The 17,454-nt window shown below is 38.3% G+C and overlaps 1 protein-coding gene across 5 annotated transcripts in view; it reads right to left on the bottom strand.

Annotated features, from left to right (window-relative positions):
• Positions 1-1,871: 1,871 nt before the first annotated feature.
• epb41a (erythrocyte membrane protein band 4.1a) overlaps positions 1,872-17,454 on the bottom strand; it is an 89,452-nt gene continuing 73,869 nt past the window's right edge. For 2 of the 5 annotated variants that reach the window (XM_040122340.1, XM_040122337.1), the window contains exons 15-19: positions 12,967-13,095; positions 11,876-11,992; positions 9,681-9,761; positions 9,213-9,332; positions 1,872-2,684 (exon numbers count right to left, since the gene is read on the bottom strand). In XM_040122340.1, coding sequence (XP_039978274.1) covers positions 9,234-9,332; positions 9,681-9,761; positions 11,876-11,992; positions 12,967-13,095 — 426 coding nt within the window. In that variant the 3' untranslated portion in view covers positions 1,872-2,684; positions 9,213-9,233. Of the gene's footprint in view, positions 2,685-9,212; positions 9,333-9,680; positions 9,762-11,875; positions 11,993-12,966; positions 13,096-17,454 lie in introns of those variants that run through there. The other 3 variants (XM_040122339.1, XM_040122338.1, XR_005706755.1) reach the window with 3 other exon arrangements.

A 17,454-nucleotide genomic window follows, 5' to 3' on the forward strand; every position in this document is an offset into this window, starting at 1 on the left:
AAATCTCACTGGCACCACAAAATAAGAAAAGCAAAATGGAGGTTGTTTCTGTTTTTGCATTGACAATTATGTTTCATTCATTAGTTATAACCTTGAAACTCTTTTCCCTTTCACCCCCCAGAAAATCATTTTTCCCTCATCACTAGCTAGGCTGCCAGTTGTGCAGACATCATGTTCAATGTATGACCTTTGTGGTGCATAGCTTTTTTTATACTTACTTTGCTTCACACTCATGCCTGTCATACAGCAATGTACATTGGTGAACAAATAACAACAGTCAGCGGTTTTAACTAATGACATCCACAGTTAGCGTCACAAACACAATTCCTGAGTTTAGTTCATGGGACTATTTGATCAAAAAAGACCACCACTCATTTTGAGGGCCAAAGGTACAAAAACCCTTCTCAGACCATAATGGATGGTAAATATCAGGAAAGGTTGTTAAAGAATAATTTAAGTTTACAATGATTGGTCATAGTTTCACTGTGGTCAGATTAGTTTGTGCACTGACCAGGATCAGGTTGCACAAACTAATCATAAATCAATTTTTGAGTCTGTGTGTAACTACTAAATGGTTTCAAGTGATTTACTAATTCAGACTGCTCCACCAACAACAGATGGTGTCTCCTTGGTCACATTACCTTAAAGGAATGTTTCTACAGCCCCGACACTGAACTGTTAGATGTGGGGCTACGTACATACTACATAACCAGGGAGTTCTTACTCGCCATCTTGGTTGTTGTTTACATCACCCCTCCGCTATGCCTGGCAACCGCGTGTGATGTCAATCACTCTGTTAGTAGTTAGTAATCACCTTTGTAAACATAAAGTCACCTCAGCATTATAAATTTGAACATGACTTCCAAATATAACTGTTTTAAAGGGTTAAACAATATATTAAGATCACCTGATAATCCTTTGTAGGTATGTAGTTTTGAGTGAATGGAAAATATAATCCTACCACATAACCAATGTTATTTAATCCTCTCATTTAATGGTATGGTAAAATATATTTTAATTTGATGTATACCATTATATAATTTTTTGAAAAGTAAATTTAAAATTATCCCAGTTTACATCGTTATTGAACAGCATTTTGATCAAGTGTCAGGTCAGATACAGAATGTTGCCAATCTTCCATATTACCTCTTATTCTTATCACTCTTATAAACCTAAAGATTTCTTGACCCAGGTTGGGAAAGCATGGTTTTGATGATCTGGATAAACAGTTGGCATCTTTACAATCTTTCTGACTGCTTGTGTTTCTTGACCCATTACACTTTGTTACAATGATGTCATTATGTTCCCTGATCTGATCAATTACTTGGTGAGTAACTTGTTATCATAGCTGATAGAAATGGTAGACAAAACAATGAAAATAAGACCCATGTTAAACTTAAACTCCCCTTTAAGATTAAGCAGACACCTCAAGTTCACTCACATGCTGTATGTTAGGAACTGGTGTAATGCAATGTGTTGACATGGTATGCAATAAGCGGAGTAACTGCAGGCAGTTACCCCTCTTCACTTTTCAACTGCTTCAATACCAGTGAAGCAGACTTATAGCTTTCTTTGCCATGTTTGAATTCACTGCCATTTCAATTCCTTCTCTCTGGAAGTGCACACTGCCCATTTGGTAGAAAAGTAGAAATTGAAATATATGCAGAAATACTGTAGATCCTGAAATGACTTTGTAGCAGTGACTGAAACTGTATCTGGTGACAGGAATGCTCTCAATACAAAATCATGAGGCTACATACAACTGTACTGAGTATATCTAAAATGCAAAGCACACAAAATAATGATAATAAATAAAGAAAAGATAATTTCATCAAACTGCTGTCTCCTTGGTCCTGATAAAGTCCAATTCTAGCGACACAAGCACGACAACAACAAGAACAACTAAAACAATCAAAAGATGTAAAAATCACTCAACAAATGATTTAGTCAGAACTTTAAATAAGGTTAAAAGAGTAATTGCCCCCTGGTTTAGTAAAATTAATCTTTTTATACATGAATTGAAAAAATATTTTTTCACATTGAGAGGGAAAATAAAACATTTACTGTACAAGAAATGACACCAAACTCATGCTAAAATTTGAGAGGGATCCTTGACTCCCAATGTGTAGAATCCCACGAAAAACCACCCACAATCCCTTTGTTAATGCTTTTCGGAACACATTGTTAAAGACACTTGACTTCCATGTTATTGATAACCAATTCTGATGGTAAGAAAAACTGTAGAAAAATAAAGTACCAGTAATCTCAACATTAAAATACCAAATGCCCTTGAAAATTTTCTTAAAATCTCCAGACAAATTGGAGAGGAATAATCCACAAATGCTGTACTTTATTATTTTTTTCTCTTTAAAAAAGATTTTTTTTTTTTTTTTTTATCAGTCCAGCCATTGACCTTTTGGCAATATGTGGAACAGGTAGGGAAATGTGGGGAACACTGGTAGGGGTCTTGGCAATTTTCTGGTGACTCTGTCTCCTGCAGGTCGAACTCCATACTCACAGAGGTTAAAGTCCTTAGTTCAACGCTGATGCTTGTTCCTTCTGATGTGGTCTGGTGGTTCACGTCGAAAAGGCAGTGCATTTGGGTGTAATGGCTGGGGGTGCTGAGGTAAAATGGTGTGATGGAGATACAAGTAAGGAGGGAGAAATGGGGGCAGCTGAGAGGTCTAAGGTATGGTTCAGTTATTGGTAGAATGAAAGAAAGAGAGATGTACAGATGGTATGAGAAAGGAAATAGAGAAAGATATCTTTAGTGGATTTTAACAGCCAAACCTTCATACTTCACATCACAATACATGAAAACCCGAGCAAAATCAGATATGTGAGCATAGAAGGAAAAAGAATGGCATTCAGTAGAGTGCATACTTCTGCCAAGGATGAATAATCCTACACATCTGTGTAGCTCTTATAATAGAAAAATAAAAAGGGAGTAGTTTGAGAACCTAAATGATTTATCACCTCCACCAAGGAGGTTATGTTTTAACCCATATCTGTTTGATGGTTTATTTGTTTGTTGGTTGTTTTACTATGTTTTTTTTTTTTTTTTAAATCATTTTGGTTCTCAGACTAGTTCCTTTTTCCTTTTATTTTTCTATTATAAGAGCTACACAGCCATGTGTAGGATTGTTTGGCCTTTGCAGAAGCATGCACTCTATTGAGTGCCATTCTAGTTTGCTATAAAACATAGTAAATACAACTCTGTGTGTAATGCAGATTCAGCATTTTTATCCAGCTCTAAATTATTATCTAGATCTGCACCAAATTGTACAAACTCATAGATCTCAAACAGTATAACACTGGTTTGTTAATTACATCAAGATACATACATTATTTCCTGAGAAACTGACAAAATTTACGAAAAATGGTCTATCTTGCAATGTTAAGGACAGTGATAAAAAAATCCTGGATCTGCCCTTTTGACCGGATCCGCACTAAAATGTCATGGGTTCTTCCCTGGCCCATGCCCCGTCCCTCCACCATGCTTGGTTCAAATCAGTTCTGTATTTTTTGTACTTTTTCAGTACTTTTTAAACAAACAAACCAACAACAGACAGACATGGGTGATTCCATAGCCTCCTTCGTGGAGGTAAAAAGGACAGTAACACCCAGTGGAACTTACAATACTGTAAATGTTAATAATGTTGGCTGCAATTCTTTCTCATATAAAATCAGGTAAATCAGGTATAGTCTCAAATAGTAGCCATAGTGGCCAGGTAAAAAACATTAGCTGCGGTGGAATAACCTGTGCTATAATTGTTCGCATGGTAAATTCAGTATAATGTACATTTCCACAGCACTAATTCCAACAGCACATCGGAAGAATAATGTCATAATCACCACTTCGCTGAAAACAATTTCGCTTTTACCAGAAATACTGTTTTAATTCAAATCACTTCCCATTAGTAGCTTTTTCAACCGCTGTTAAGTGCTGATAATGTAACTAAACACTTCCTGCAGATGTTTCACATTAAAAGCCTCATGGGAAGGCGAACGAGTAGGCCCCTTATGTTCCCTAAGTATTTCTAATATAAACCATTTCTCAACCAAGTGTTGAGTTACACTGACAGCAGCAAAAAAGCAAAGTGAAAGAGAATAGAAAAAAATTATGATTGATAAAAATATTTCTGTCAGAGAACGTAGTGTTTTCAGCAGAGTGGTGCATATGACATGTCTGTTGTTGTACTGATGGAATTAGTGCTGTGAAAATGTACATTATACTGAATTTATCAGAACAACAGATAAACATGGAGGATGTGCTTAGTTTGCATTAACAGCAAATTAGAACAAGAGCAGATCAGAAAACAGAGATGCTTTTTATTAAAATACTGTATGATAAAACATACTCTTAAAATGAGAAAAAACAGGAGGAATTAGGAGCCCTGTCACTAATATAACTAATATATATTACTATATAAGTTAGTTACTATATAATAACTAATATAAAACTGTTCCTTATAAAACTGAAATTGATAGCAGAATTCAAAGTGAGTTTACACTATACCAGGATTTTCCTTGCAAAATCTTAGAAATGCAATGTCCCCCGTTTAAGGGAAAAAAATCCAAAATATGCTTGTTGTATGATGTCTTTTATTCTGATAACATAGTGCATTAACATTAATATTAACAATCTCTCTGATTCTACTGTATAGATGAACAGTAATAATGAAATGCTAATTCTAGGCAAAGACATTAGAATAATAATCGCAATAGTAAAAACAGATACTTCTTGGCCACAAAAAGGCCAACTCATGAAGCAGTATGAGTCTACTTTATGTTTATGAAAACCAGGAGGAAAAGCAATAAAATGTTTAATGTCAAAACAGCTTCCATTTACTAAATTATAGTATAGATGTTCCCTTGATAAAGAACAGCGTAATGAACATTTCGGTGCCAGAGGAGTGGAATAGAGAGGACTTTAACTCAGATAAAAGTGTAGTGGTTATGGGTGGGGAATGAGGCTGTTCTCAGGCTTCACGATGATGTAAACACATTGAAGCTGACTGAATATACCAGTAAAACAGAGGTACATGGGAGTGTTTAAGCCCTTAGCGATGTCTCACAGACAAATTAGACCCCTACTCCTCTCATACAGGACTGTGTCCTGGTCTTTACTAAGTTCCTCCCAGAGGAATAAAGTAGAGTTGCAGCCTGTTTCATAAGTATTTTTTCCAATTTGCACTTGTAAGTCAACTTTAAGTATAGCCTCAAAGTTCCTCAAAACAGACAGAAAAATCAGTTTCCTGGTTAAATGGAAGGGCAGAGTTTTCTCTGGGCGTAGGTAGCTAATTACACTCTGTGTTTAATTTGTTTTCGAGGGTAAAGCTATTTTAATAAATTCCACCAACATGTGCTTACTTCACAGTAGCTCTGGCCTACTAACCTCCACTTCTAAAAAGGAAGGCCACTGAGTTTGCTAGTAGGCTAACAAAAGGCCTTTTCCAATACAGAGTATGCACAGTTCGAACTCTTGTTTCTGAGACTTTGAAATTGGAACATCGCACTTGAGTTTAACATGCATATGTGGAATCTAAATGGTTAATTGATTGTTTTAATAATATCAAAACTAAATTTGGTTACACAGTAACTGTTATAAACAAAATTATAACAGTTGTAGGTTTTGTCATGGCCTTCTGCCATAACTGCTGAATCACTGTTGATTCAAATTGCATGCTGGGATACTAGTTCTAACACACAAGACGGTTCCTACAGCATTCTGGATACTAAAATTACTGCCTTTTGGTTGTATGCCTCCGCCAACCAGTCAAGTTGCAGTTTACATTCATGTCCGTCCAGACTCATGTAAGTATTTAAAACTTTGAAGGAATTTTAATATGGCCAAAATGTGTTTTGTGAGGTCACAGTGACCTTTGTCCACCAAATTCTAATCAGTTCATCCTTGAGTCCAAGTGACTGCTTGTGCCAAACTTGAAAAAGTTCCCTCTAGGCGTTCTTCAGATATCATGTTCACAAGAAGACAGATAGACAACATGAAAGCATTATGCCTTTGACCATGGCTGTCATCAGTCTGGAGGCATAAAAATAGGCAGAGCAAGAACACTTCTGTTCATTTGGACTCTTGGCTAAAAGTGGACTAGGAACAGTCATTGAGCCATAACTAATGATATTGCATGAGTCCAAAAGAACAGAAAAGAATGCAAATTGAGGGAGGTTTGTAGGCCTATTGTTTTTCTCCTGTTTGCATTGCTATTACTTGTACTACTTTTACGTTGGCAGCTTTGTGTTGGCTATGGTCATCTACGTGCCTTAATGGTCTTACAGACTGCACTGAGGGCTTGAATCCCCCCACATTTCTGAATAGACTGGGAGGTGGGCCACTGTGTTTACATACCAGGCTGTCAGTCGACTAAACAGCACCAGATTCCCAGCCTGGACCATTTAACATCACATAAACAAGGGCACAATTAAAGCCTCATGGGCACCATTACTTAGCATACCTCATGCTGCTGAGGTATCTTGTTTCATGTTGAAAACGACTGGACCAAACTTTTACCATACCCCTCACATCTATAAACTTTCACAGTTCATACACAATTTAATTTGCATGGTGCTTGTGTAATATAGCAGAATATTAAGCAATGACTAAATATCAATTGAGTCTCAAATAAAGACCTGTGTAATGTGTTTTTTTCATGATTTTTTCCATTGCCATGTTTACATTATTCGTCTTAGTACCCTTTGGCCGGTATTGTTTTGCTAGTGGGGGCTTCTATCATATGTTCGGTGGCTTTTAACGGGATATTATACTGTATACAATATCTAATATACAACATTGTCGAATAATACCATGCACAGGTTGCCCCACTGTAAATATTTTACTAGCCAAGTACTTTCTGACAAATAAATAACTGAACAATATATACAGATCTATCTCTGTGTTTGCTGTCACTCACCTGCTGCTTCTGCCCTAACTGGCTCTCCCACTCCTTCTCTTCTCCTACATTTCTTTTCATGAGCTACAGCTATCCCTTCCTGACCCTCTCTTGCTGCTTCAGCTGACACAGCATGGTGAGGGGATGGATCTGTTGTCAACAGAAATCCCACTATATTGCTGTTAAAATGACCCCTCATTATATCAGCTTTGTTTGTTTACACTGAACCAAACAAAGCTGGCATAATGCCGCCCAATTCTGCCCATAGTAAAAAAAAAAAAATAGGAAAGCAATATGTGGTGGTCAATGTTGATATTGTTCATATTGTCTTAAGCAAAACTGTCAGAGCCAGATTTCCTAAGAAAACGGTACTGTGCAAATGTTGAGATGTACTGCAGTTTTCAGTGAGTTTGCAACCACAACCTGAGTGTATTCATCTTCTGATTTCCTAAGACAGCAGCTCATTATACAGTCAGGTTCGTGCCTGGATTGTGCCTGGTACTGCTTTCAATACACAGCTCACAGGCCCAGTTCAGCAATGAGATTTCATTTTATCACTAGGCTCAGAAAATAAATTTAAAATAGTTATCTTGATTCCACGTGGTCCAACTCTGCCTGAAAAAAACTGTTATTAATTATGATACAATAATCTTTAGCATAATTGTTAATAGATTGGGAAACATTAGGAGAGAGAGAGAGAAGGAGAGGGAGAGGGAGAAGGGAACCAAGAATCAGGTAGCAGCTCAGACTGGAGCAAGTGGATATGGATGTTACTGCAGTAGATGCAGCCAAACACACATTTAAATGTCTTAAAAATCTTGTGGCTCATGTAAGCTAAATCCCATTATTCCCAATGCCTATTATTTGCATGATGCATATGCAATGAGAAGAGAGGTGCAGCTTGGAAACACTCCCTAAAATGACATGAAAACTTTGACTCCAGCATTGTGCGTCTTTTTGATAAATGCAGCACATGTTTGGGGCAGAATGCGTGTATTTGGCACAAAAGCCGATCAAAAGGCTCTCAATGCTTTGTGTTTTTCTCTGCGTAAAAAGATACATCCAGCCACAGCTAAACACAGGATTTGTTTGGAAACCTCAGAACCAGAGGGCGTGCATGTTAGAGATCTTCATTACAAACTAATATAAAGAAATATTCGTGAAAAAAGTCCCCTTTTTGAAAGTTGTAAAATGCATGTCAATATTGTGAGGCTGTGTGAATTTGACTGTCAACTTGATCAAACTGCTTAATCAGTCTTTGTTCTTTTCTGTGGGGCAAGTATCCCCAATTCTTCAACCTCCTAAAGACTACCCAATTATATTCAGTATTATAATATATTGGACATGTAACATTAACAAAACTGGGTTGTGGACTAACGTCAAAGTAAAGGAATTTCTATAATGGGTCAGACTCAGGCTGTTACCTCACTGGTCTCTGCAACTCATTCGCAACTCCATTACCTTTAATACTAATGCATTGGTGTTTAACAAGCCATTTGTTTGTGCCTTCTTTATCAGAGCCAGCCTTTTGGAAATGGTATAACATCATAGTTGTATGCATATCAAGTATCAAAATGTTTTAACACAGTGTAGTCTTTTCTGATTAGTTTTTCATTTCCTTTAAATTAGACATTTCATCCAACATCAATACCACCTGGTTCAGTAACTGACTCATAAACCCAGATCAAAGAGATTCACCCCAGTATTTGATCACAAGACAATAGGACAATAATATCAGATAACCATATGGGAACACATTCACGTTTATTTCCTTTTCCCTTCCTTGTGTACCAGACTTAAAATGCAAGATTTTTTTCAGGGTTTACTATAGTGTTTGACTAACAAAAATGTATCACAAAAATCTAACAGATCATCCTCATATTTTCTGGTCTTGTCCGACATTCTCTAACCTTACTATGGCCTTTGCAGCTCAGAGGCCAGGTGTCTTATTTTACTTACATGGAGTAATGAATTATTTCATAATTAGACATTTTTCACATCACTATTATGTATTTATTCATGTATTTTTTGGCTTCTAAGTGGGTGGCCAGAGTACGGAGGTTAGGGGACAAGGTTCCTTTTTGTAAGACCATGCTATTTTAAGCCTTGATTTTGTACTTCTAGTTGTCTGAATAATGCACTGTTCTCCCACTTGGCCTTGGTCTCATGATCCTTTTGCGGTTAAGGACTATGACATTCATATTTTCTGCATGAATAGCAAGTGGCATCGTGGGGCCAGAGTTTCAGTCAGACCAGTCAGAATGTTAATGGATGGATGAAGGTGGGTTCAGATTATGCACTCACCTTCCACAGGATCAGTCTGTCTTACTCTGGGGCAATCTCCGTTTCCTGGTGCACAACCACTTTGGTAACAGACATATCTGGGTGCTGCTCTTTTGCCTCTTTAATGGCCTGAGCCAGAGCCTGAGGAGTGAACAAAGGACAGCAATCTGGCTTTGTTAAGGAGAACATGATTTATGAGTTTAATTAAAATGACACATGGAATGGCACACAGAACAGATTTACTTGACATACTGTATGAACACAATTGCTCTATGAGGAAAATTAAGCCTACTAATAATTCCAACTTCTTCTATTGGGTACACATGCATGTCGAGCAGACATCTGTAGCAATAAAATGAACCAAAACACAGTTACACCACTAGCTTACTACAGAGCTTTGAGGAAAACAACATTATTACACCATCATTTAGTGTGAGCAGTGAAGCATGAAAAAAACACTTCTCTTCTTCCATCATTTACATTCCTCACCTTGTCATGATCAATTTCAGTGTCTCCAGTTATGACGATTCTCTTCTCAATGCGAGTCTCAGAGATCCCTCCTTTCACTGTCTACAACAGAGACATGATACAAGATGAAACACAAGTTAGGAAAAACTGATCACCTTGTAAGAAAAGTGTGGTGTCCCTCCCTGATAGATGATTGGAAATAAAGTGAATCCACGCGTAGCTTTGGAAGATGATGCACAGCAACATGGATGGATGCTAGATGTACTTAAAATGTATTGATAGAGCAATGTTTTTCAGACATTTGAGAGTTTACATGCATTTAAATTAGAAGAAACAACTAGAATTGTAGCATGTCCTGCTGAAACATACTCACTGCTGAGTATATCTCTGCTGGTTATGCCTGAGTCAATTGGCAGCATCAGCAGGCTGGTGTTGATTATGGGGTATGCTAGAATCGCTAAACTCAGTGCATATTTGTTATCATGAGAAGAGGATCGAAGTTAGTCAGTCGTACAACCCAGTCAAATGAGTCCACGCTGTGGGGGATGAGTTGAGTCATTGCAGAAAGTGACACACACTCACTAGGGTTCAAGTAAGGCCCGCACCCTTCCTTATTGTTGGCAATTGAGGAATTCAGTATATATTATGGCCTTTTATTAGCTGGTATAGCTGAAGGCTTAGTGGTAATTAAATTCCCCTAGAACAGGTTTCTTTAAAGTCTGACACTGTGGACATGGACAATTATGCTCTAAGTTATGGAACGACAGTTCCAATAAGTCTTTAGGGGATGTAAACAGGAAATATAATGTCGCCATGGATTCAGCAAGTTGTGCTTTGGGCTACAACTTGAGCTCCACTTTTTTAGCCTATATTTGTTGAAATTTTATAAAACTGGCACCATCAAAAGTATGCTGAATTAGCAGTTCATGTTTGCAAATTACCCATGAATATACAGACAACTGTCAGTGTATTACTGAAGAAAACTTAGAAACCTGATAATTCATGTTCTAGAGTCTGGAGCATCTTTGTACTATGACTTCTAAGCAGGCAGACCTCAATAAGTGTAAGTCACATTTTATCTAAAATGCTCTTTCACTGAGCACTTTATTAGGAACACCATAATAATACTGGGCTCGGCCTCCCTTTGCTCTGGAAACAGCTTAAGTTCTTTGTGGCCTGGCTTCTATAAGATGCTGGAAAATTTCCTCTGAGATTATGGTCCATGTTGACTTGATTGGTTCACATTATTTCTGTAGATTTGCCAGCTGCACGTTCATGCTGCCAATCTCCTGTTCTACCACATCCCAAAGGTGTTCTGGTGACTGGGGAGGCCCCTGAAGTTCACTGAACTCATTGTCATGTTCATGAAACCAGTTTGAGACGACTTTTGCTTTGTGACATGGTGCGTTATGCTGGAAGTAGCCATTAGAAGATGGTTAACTGTGGCCATAAAGGGATTCACATGGTCAGCAACAGAATTCTGACATATATGTGCCTCAGCAGAAATCCAGATCCATCAGTCCAGGCTACGGTTTTCCAGTCTTCAACTGTCCAGTTTTGGTGACTCTGTGTCCACTGAAGCCTTAGATTTCTGTTCTTGCCTGACAGGAATGGAACCAAACATGGTCTACTGCTGTCGCAGCCCATCCTCCATTAGGTTGGACTTGTTGTGCATTCTGAGCTACTGTTCTACTCACCACAGTTGTAATGAGTGGTTATCTGAGTTACTGTAGCCTTTCTGTCAGCTCAAACTGGTCTGACCATTCTCCTCTGACACTAACAATGTGTTTCTGTCCACAGAGCTGCTTCTTACTGATGTTTTTTGTTTATGACACCATTCTGAGTAAGAAATCTGGAGACATTGTGTGTGAAAATCCCTGGAGATCAGCAGTTTCAGAAACACCCAAACCAGCCCACTGGATTTTTCTTGCAATGTAAACTATCCACAATAGACTTGTGAGTCTATACCCACATTAAAAACCCAATATCATTAAAAAAATAGAATAAAAAAAAAGTGTTCCTGATTTGATAGGCAGAATTGGCTGGCCATTTACAGTCTTCTCAGTTACCCTCCAGCAGGTACTTCAATAGTGTGTCGTGAAAGGTCAATACCACTGACACAAGTGATGAAAGTAGAGATCCATCACAACATGGTGGTAAATTACTGTATTGATCTGTATTGTCTGACTGTGGGACTGTTAGTGAAGTGAGCAGACCTTGGTGATCTGGGTGGTGGTGGTGGTGCTGATGGTCTCAGAGGTGATGGTTTGGGCACTCAGCAGCACTCCTGAGTCCCTCTCTGCCAGGCTGTCCACCGGCTGTGGGAGAGACACCTTTTAAGTGTTAGACAAGAATCTGAGATGAATCAATTTAAACACACTCAGTTATCTCTTAATTTTTATTTGTATCTGTGATTTGTAATTTGTGTAATTGAAAGACTTTTAAAGACATCCTAATCTTACTTGGAACTGGAGCTTGGGCAACTGCCCTGGGACCACAGTACTTCAGGACACCCAAAGGTTCCGGGTTAAATGTAAATGGTAAAAATCACAGATGGCTGCATTTATGCAGCACTTTTTTCCAAAGTGCTTTACAATTTCCCTTCATTCCCCTTTATCACACTGATGGCAGAGAGCTACCATGCAAGGTGCTAGCCTGACCATCAGAAGCAATTTGGGATAAAGTTACTTGACCAAGGACATATGGACAGTAGGCGCTTTGGATTGACCCACCAACTCCTGTATGTAGTGGACGACATGCTCTACTTCCTGAGCCATAGTAGCCCAATGTTTGACAACTTGTTTGTGGGGATTTTACTGCAGATTGGTTTGTTAATACTGTACCCACTTTTAAGGCATTATTACAAAATCGTATCAAGTTAAGTCAATTTTATTTATAAAACCCACTATCACAAATCACAAATTTGCCTCAATGTTAGCCATACTCACAGTTTATTTTTGCTTCTGGGCCCTCTAGTAGGTTAATCGTTAGATATTTATATGACTGTTTCTACAAACCAAAAGGAGCTATGGATATGTAAAAAATGTCCTAGACAAGTGAATGGCCCAAGCTTAGGCCTGATTTCAACATATTGGCAAAGGTGAGACAAGGGCCAAAATTTCAGGCTGGGCTGGCACGCTACAGTGAATGTTCTGTATGTCAACATGTGTAGTAGCACAGCTTTAAAAATAAATCTGCATTGCATACAAGGTGAGATAATTTAGATTTATAATTGTATTTAATCAGAGCCTGAATAAACTTTGTGAAATGTTATTCTTTTGTGTGAAATTCCCAGAATTCCCCTCACCTGTGCTGACTCGTATGTAATGGTCTTGGTCTCAGTGTGAACTAAGGGGATGTCCTTATAGGTCACAGTTCCTCGCAGGGAGTTGGTGACGTCTGAGATGGTGATTGTCTGGGTCTTTAGCACAGGAGACTGGAGGGATATGATAAATAGTCAGCAACAAAATCTCTGAGGACTCTATCAAAACAAAATAACAGTAACACATATATGATAGATATAGCAAGAGATTAAAACACACTGACACATTGCAGGCTTTAAGGATTAAACCAGGATTGAAGTTCAGTAGTTGACATCAAAGCCTCTGACTGCAATAATACTGGTGGGCAGAAAACGTGGTACTTTTTGTCCGAGAAGCATGTAAATACGTTAATAGTGACTACTGGGTAACTACTGTAGTTTTGCAGTTAAAAAAGGGTACAAGGCAGGAGACATAGAATCATTATTGAAGTTACTATCAACATTTTTTAATTTTATATGGATTACACAGAATGAGTTAGTTAATTTCACACATAGATCCTTGTTCAGGTGTGTTAATACTGAAAAATGAGTTTGAGTACTGTCTTTGTCATCAAGTTATGTGCATAGGAAGCCGTCAGTAGGATGAGGTGTCACATCTGCTCTAACATCAGTCTAATTAGCTAAATAAGAAACAGACAGGGCCCGTTATGTGGGATGAACCTGAAATCATATTGATGTACAGAGTTGCACATGACAGTAGTATTTTCATTTCTTTTTCATTACCTTGGCAGTGTAACGTTAGTTAATGGTAACCAGAGTAATGCTGAAGTTTCGCTGAGCAGGAGCAGTAGAAGCATCACATCTATGTATTCTGTACCCCTTCAGAGTTTAGGTGTGGTCTGAGGGTTGAAAACTGGTCCCATTTAAGAATTAATTCACGAAAAAACAATGAATTAGACATTGTTGTTTGTAGTGCATCGCTTCTGTCTTTCAAAATGGTGCTCAGCACTACATGGCAACATACTGACGTTTAAATAAAGAAATGCATAAGAGTATTGTTCATGTGGTTTTCCAAAACAACAGACCCAGCCAGAAACTATCCTGCTGGATGTGTTCTTTGCCTACTGTACGCAACAATCATCATCAAAAGTCCCTTTTACTTTATTTGGATGTTTGAGCTTCACTTTGCAGAAGCTGTTGTTTTGTTGTATGTTCACAAGGCTGTTTTAACATTCATCTGCTGAAAAGGTTTCACTGTGCTCACTTTAAATCTCAGTTCAATGTGTATATTTATGAATGTCCAGAGCATTTAGACTAAGAATAGACTATTCAGTGAAGTAGGAGACATCTTGTGTCCAGCATTGAAACTTTTGAATTGAACAATATTTCTATGGTCACAGATTCTGGATCTTTCAATAAAGGAGGAGTAGTTTTTAAAAAAAAATTTTTTTTAATTAGGTAATTGAACATTTCTGTGGAAAAATATCATCAATCATATCAGACGAAAAATATTTTTATGACTTAAAAAGATACTGACAACACCTTTATGCAGGGTAAACATTCTGCATTAAAACTGCATGTCAAGAAAGAATACATCCTTGTGTGTCCACAAAGCTGTGCCGTATAAAATGGAAATAAACCGCATGGTTCCATGCCTAGTATTAATCCCCCCCCCCCCCCAAAAAAACAAACAAACAAACAAACGAACAAAAAAAACCCTTAATTGTCCATCATATGTTGAAGTCAAATGTAACAAGTTAACTTTGTGACTGTGTGACAAATTTTAGGGAATTCAACATTCACAAGTTAACGATGGCTGCCTCAGCTCATCATTAGTTTTAGTCTCTGAGGAGCTAGCAGTGGGAATTGGAATCCTCCGTTTATTGTCTTTTTGGTGGTCGGGGAGCAGGTTCAGCCAATTAACCCTCATTCTTCTACAGCATACATTTTCAGAAGATGCAGCCAATGAACTAAGAAACAAATTTATTTCAATTGACTACTGAAACTCTGATCACTGATTGGTGTGAGCAATACTACAAAACCTTAAGAATGTCACTGCACATATTTAAAGAAGCAATTACTGGACACTGAATTACTAGCTATGATCAATTAGCTCAATGTAATCATGCTCAATGGCACTGGCATTCAGTGAAGTGGGAGCCAACAGAATGGAACCTTCCAAATGTTGTTAAAATTCCCCTCCAGACACATTTCAAAGTATGTAGAACAACTCTGTTAAAATTAATTGCTTGTTTAACATGGTTTTCCACATAAAAAGTAAAAAAAAAAAAAAAAAAAAACCTGAAAAGGGGCTGGAAGCACATCTATGCTTATTTCCTCACTGAGAAACTCAAAATCTGTGAATATTCAAAAAAGTAAATATCACAGGCCTCCTGCTTCGCCCACCAGTTTTGCTTGCACTAAGCTGACGGGTCAAACAGTAGTGCGCATCCAGATGGCTAGCTTTATAGGAAAAATTGGAGAGAGTAAGCCATGCATGTTTGAGCCTCAGTCAGACCCAGACTCAGATGAAGAGTCTGTTGAGCACCAAGACCGACAACTGGCAGACGTATCAGAATGGTAAGTGTAGTAACATCTTTTATTTGTTCATATTTTTGTTTGCTTGTTAGCTTGTAACTGGTATCGGCTGTCACAGCGTACATGAATTCTTTAATGCAAACTCTTGCTATCTCTACTGACTGCGCTGGAGGTTTCAGGTTTCTTTTCATAGGAAAGAAAGCCCGCAAACCCAGGCTGTCTGAATCCATGTTTTATTGACTGTCATAGGTACACTGCAGATCCAAGGTGGAAATTCTCAGCCATGACATCGACTGCTTATTTATATTATCATGGTATGTCTTGTATCATATAAAAAACCCCATATGGGCATGTTATCAAGGTTAAGAACTTGATTTCATTAGAGGGGGTCTTTAACCAGCTACGCTTAAATGTGCTATATGTAAGTATTTGCTATTGCTACATAGCCAATGTTAGCATTAACAGCTGTTTACTTACCAAGAGCTTCAGCCATCGTTCCATTTACAAGACAACTGGATAGAATACGTCCTCTGAGCAGAGCTACTGCTTCCTCCTTACAAGTTGGACTGAGGGCAGTCTGGATGCTACAGAGACTCTCTATCGCAAAGAGGTATTACAAGACAGGACGGGCTGGGACCAACTGGTTGGCATGCTAACTTCAATAGAAGAAAAGAAGTGATAGAAATAGAAGCAAAACAAGACTTAACATTGGTATTGCTTTCCATCCTTGGGAGACATCTTGGTGAGTAAAGGTATTAAGTTTGATGCTGAACTCGCAATGTTTCTTCTAGACTGGTAAGTAAACAGACCTTAATGCTAACATTGGCTATGTAGCAATAGCAAAAACTTCCATAGAGCACCTTTAATAGATTAACATTAAAATTGCAAGAAAATTGGCTTCCAACATGACAGGTACAATTTCTTGAGCACTATGCTTGAAAATGCCATGTCCAACATATTGCTGAAAGGAAAATCTATAATAGAATGGACAGGTCGTTTAATGTTCTACATAATTCTGTAAGTGTGTGACTAGCAAACAGGTGGTGTGTATGGAAGTGGTGAAATAAATGCATTTCTGCCTTACAAAACTTCCTTACTGACAACATTTTTGCAATCCTGCCCGTTCTCTCTTTAGTTGTTACTTACTCTTCATAAGGAAACAACCAATACCTTCTTAATAGGGACTGTCATTGTTGGGATAGGGAGGAGAAAGAAGGTAGCAAGGCATTCCTGAGTGGTTGCTGTAGCTGCCACCATTGTTTCCAATGTAAACACAATGGAAGCCAGTATAAACATGTTCATAACAGCGAAAATGTTGATGGTTGAAGTTTTTTTCAACTTGCCATTGTGACTTGTCAGAAACCTTTCATCCATTGTCTGCCACTGATGTGAGTCTGGGTCATGGTGGCAGCAGACTAAGCATGGTAGCCCGTATGTCCCTCTTCCCAGTCACATTCTCCAGTTCCTCATGGAGGATCAAGAGGCAATCTCAGGCCAGATGGGATATGTAATTCCCTTGGTGAGTTCTGAGTCTGCCACAGGGTGTCCTCCTAGTGGGATATACCCAGGAAACCTCTAAAGAGAGTTGTTCAGGAGGCATTCTAAAGAGATACCCGAACCTCGTCAACTAGTTCCTTTCAACATGAGGAAGCAGTGGTTTTATTCCAAGCTCCTTCCAGATGTCTGAGCTCCTCATCCTGTGTCTAAGATGAGCCCTGTCATTCTGCAAAGGAAAGTGATTTTGGCTGCTTGCATCCATGATCTAATTTTTTGGCATTTTACCCAAAGCTCATGACCCCAGGTGAGGGTTGAAACATAGATATACCAGTAAATACAGAGTTTCAGACTCGGGCACAGCTCCCTCTTCACCATTAAAGTCCGCAATAATGCTGCACCAATGGGCCTGTCAATCACAGGTTCCATTTTACATCAGATGTGAACAAGAGCCCCAGATACTTGAACTCCTTTATCCAACAAACTACACCAAAACAAATG

Source organism: Xiphias gladius, chromosome 24 (assembly GCF_016859285.1).
Source record: "Xiphias gladius isolate SHS-SW01 ecotype Sanya breed wild chromosome 24, ASM1685928v1, whole genome shotgun sequence".
Taxonomy (NCBI): domain Eukaryota; kingdom Metazoa; phylum Chordata; class Actinopteri; order Istiophoriformes; family Xiphiidae; genus Xiphias; species Xiphias gladius.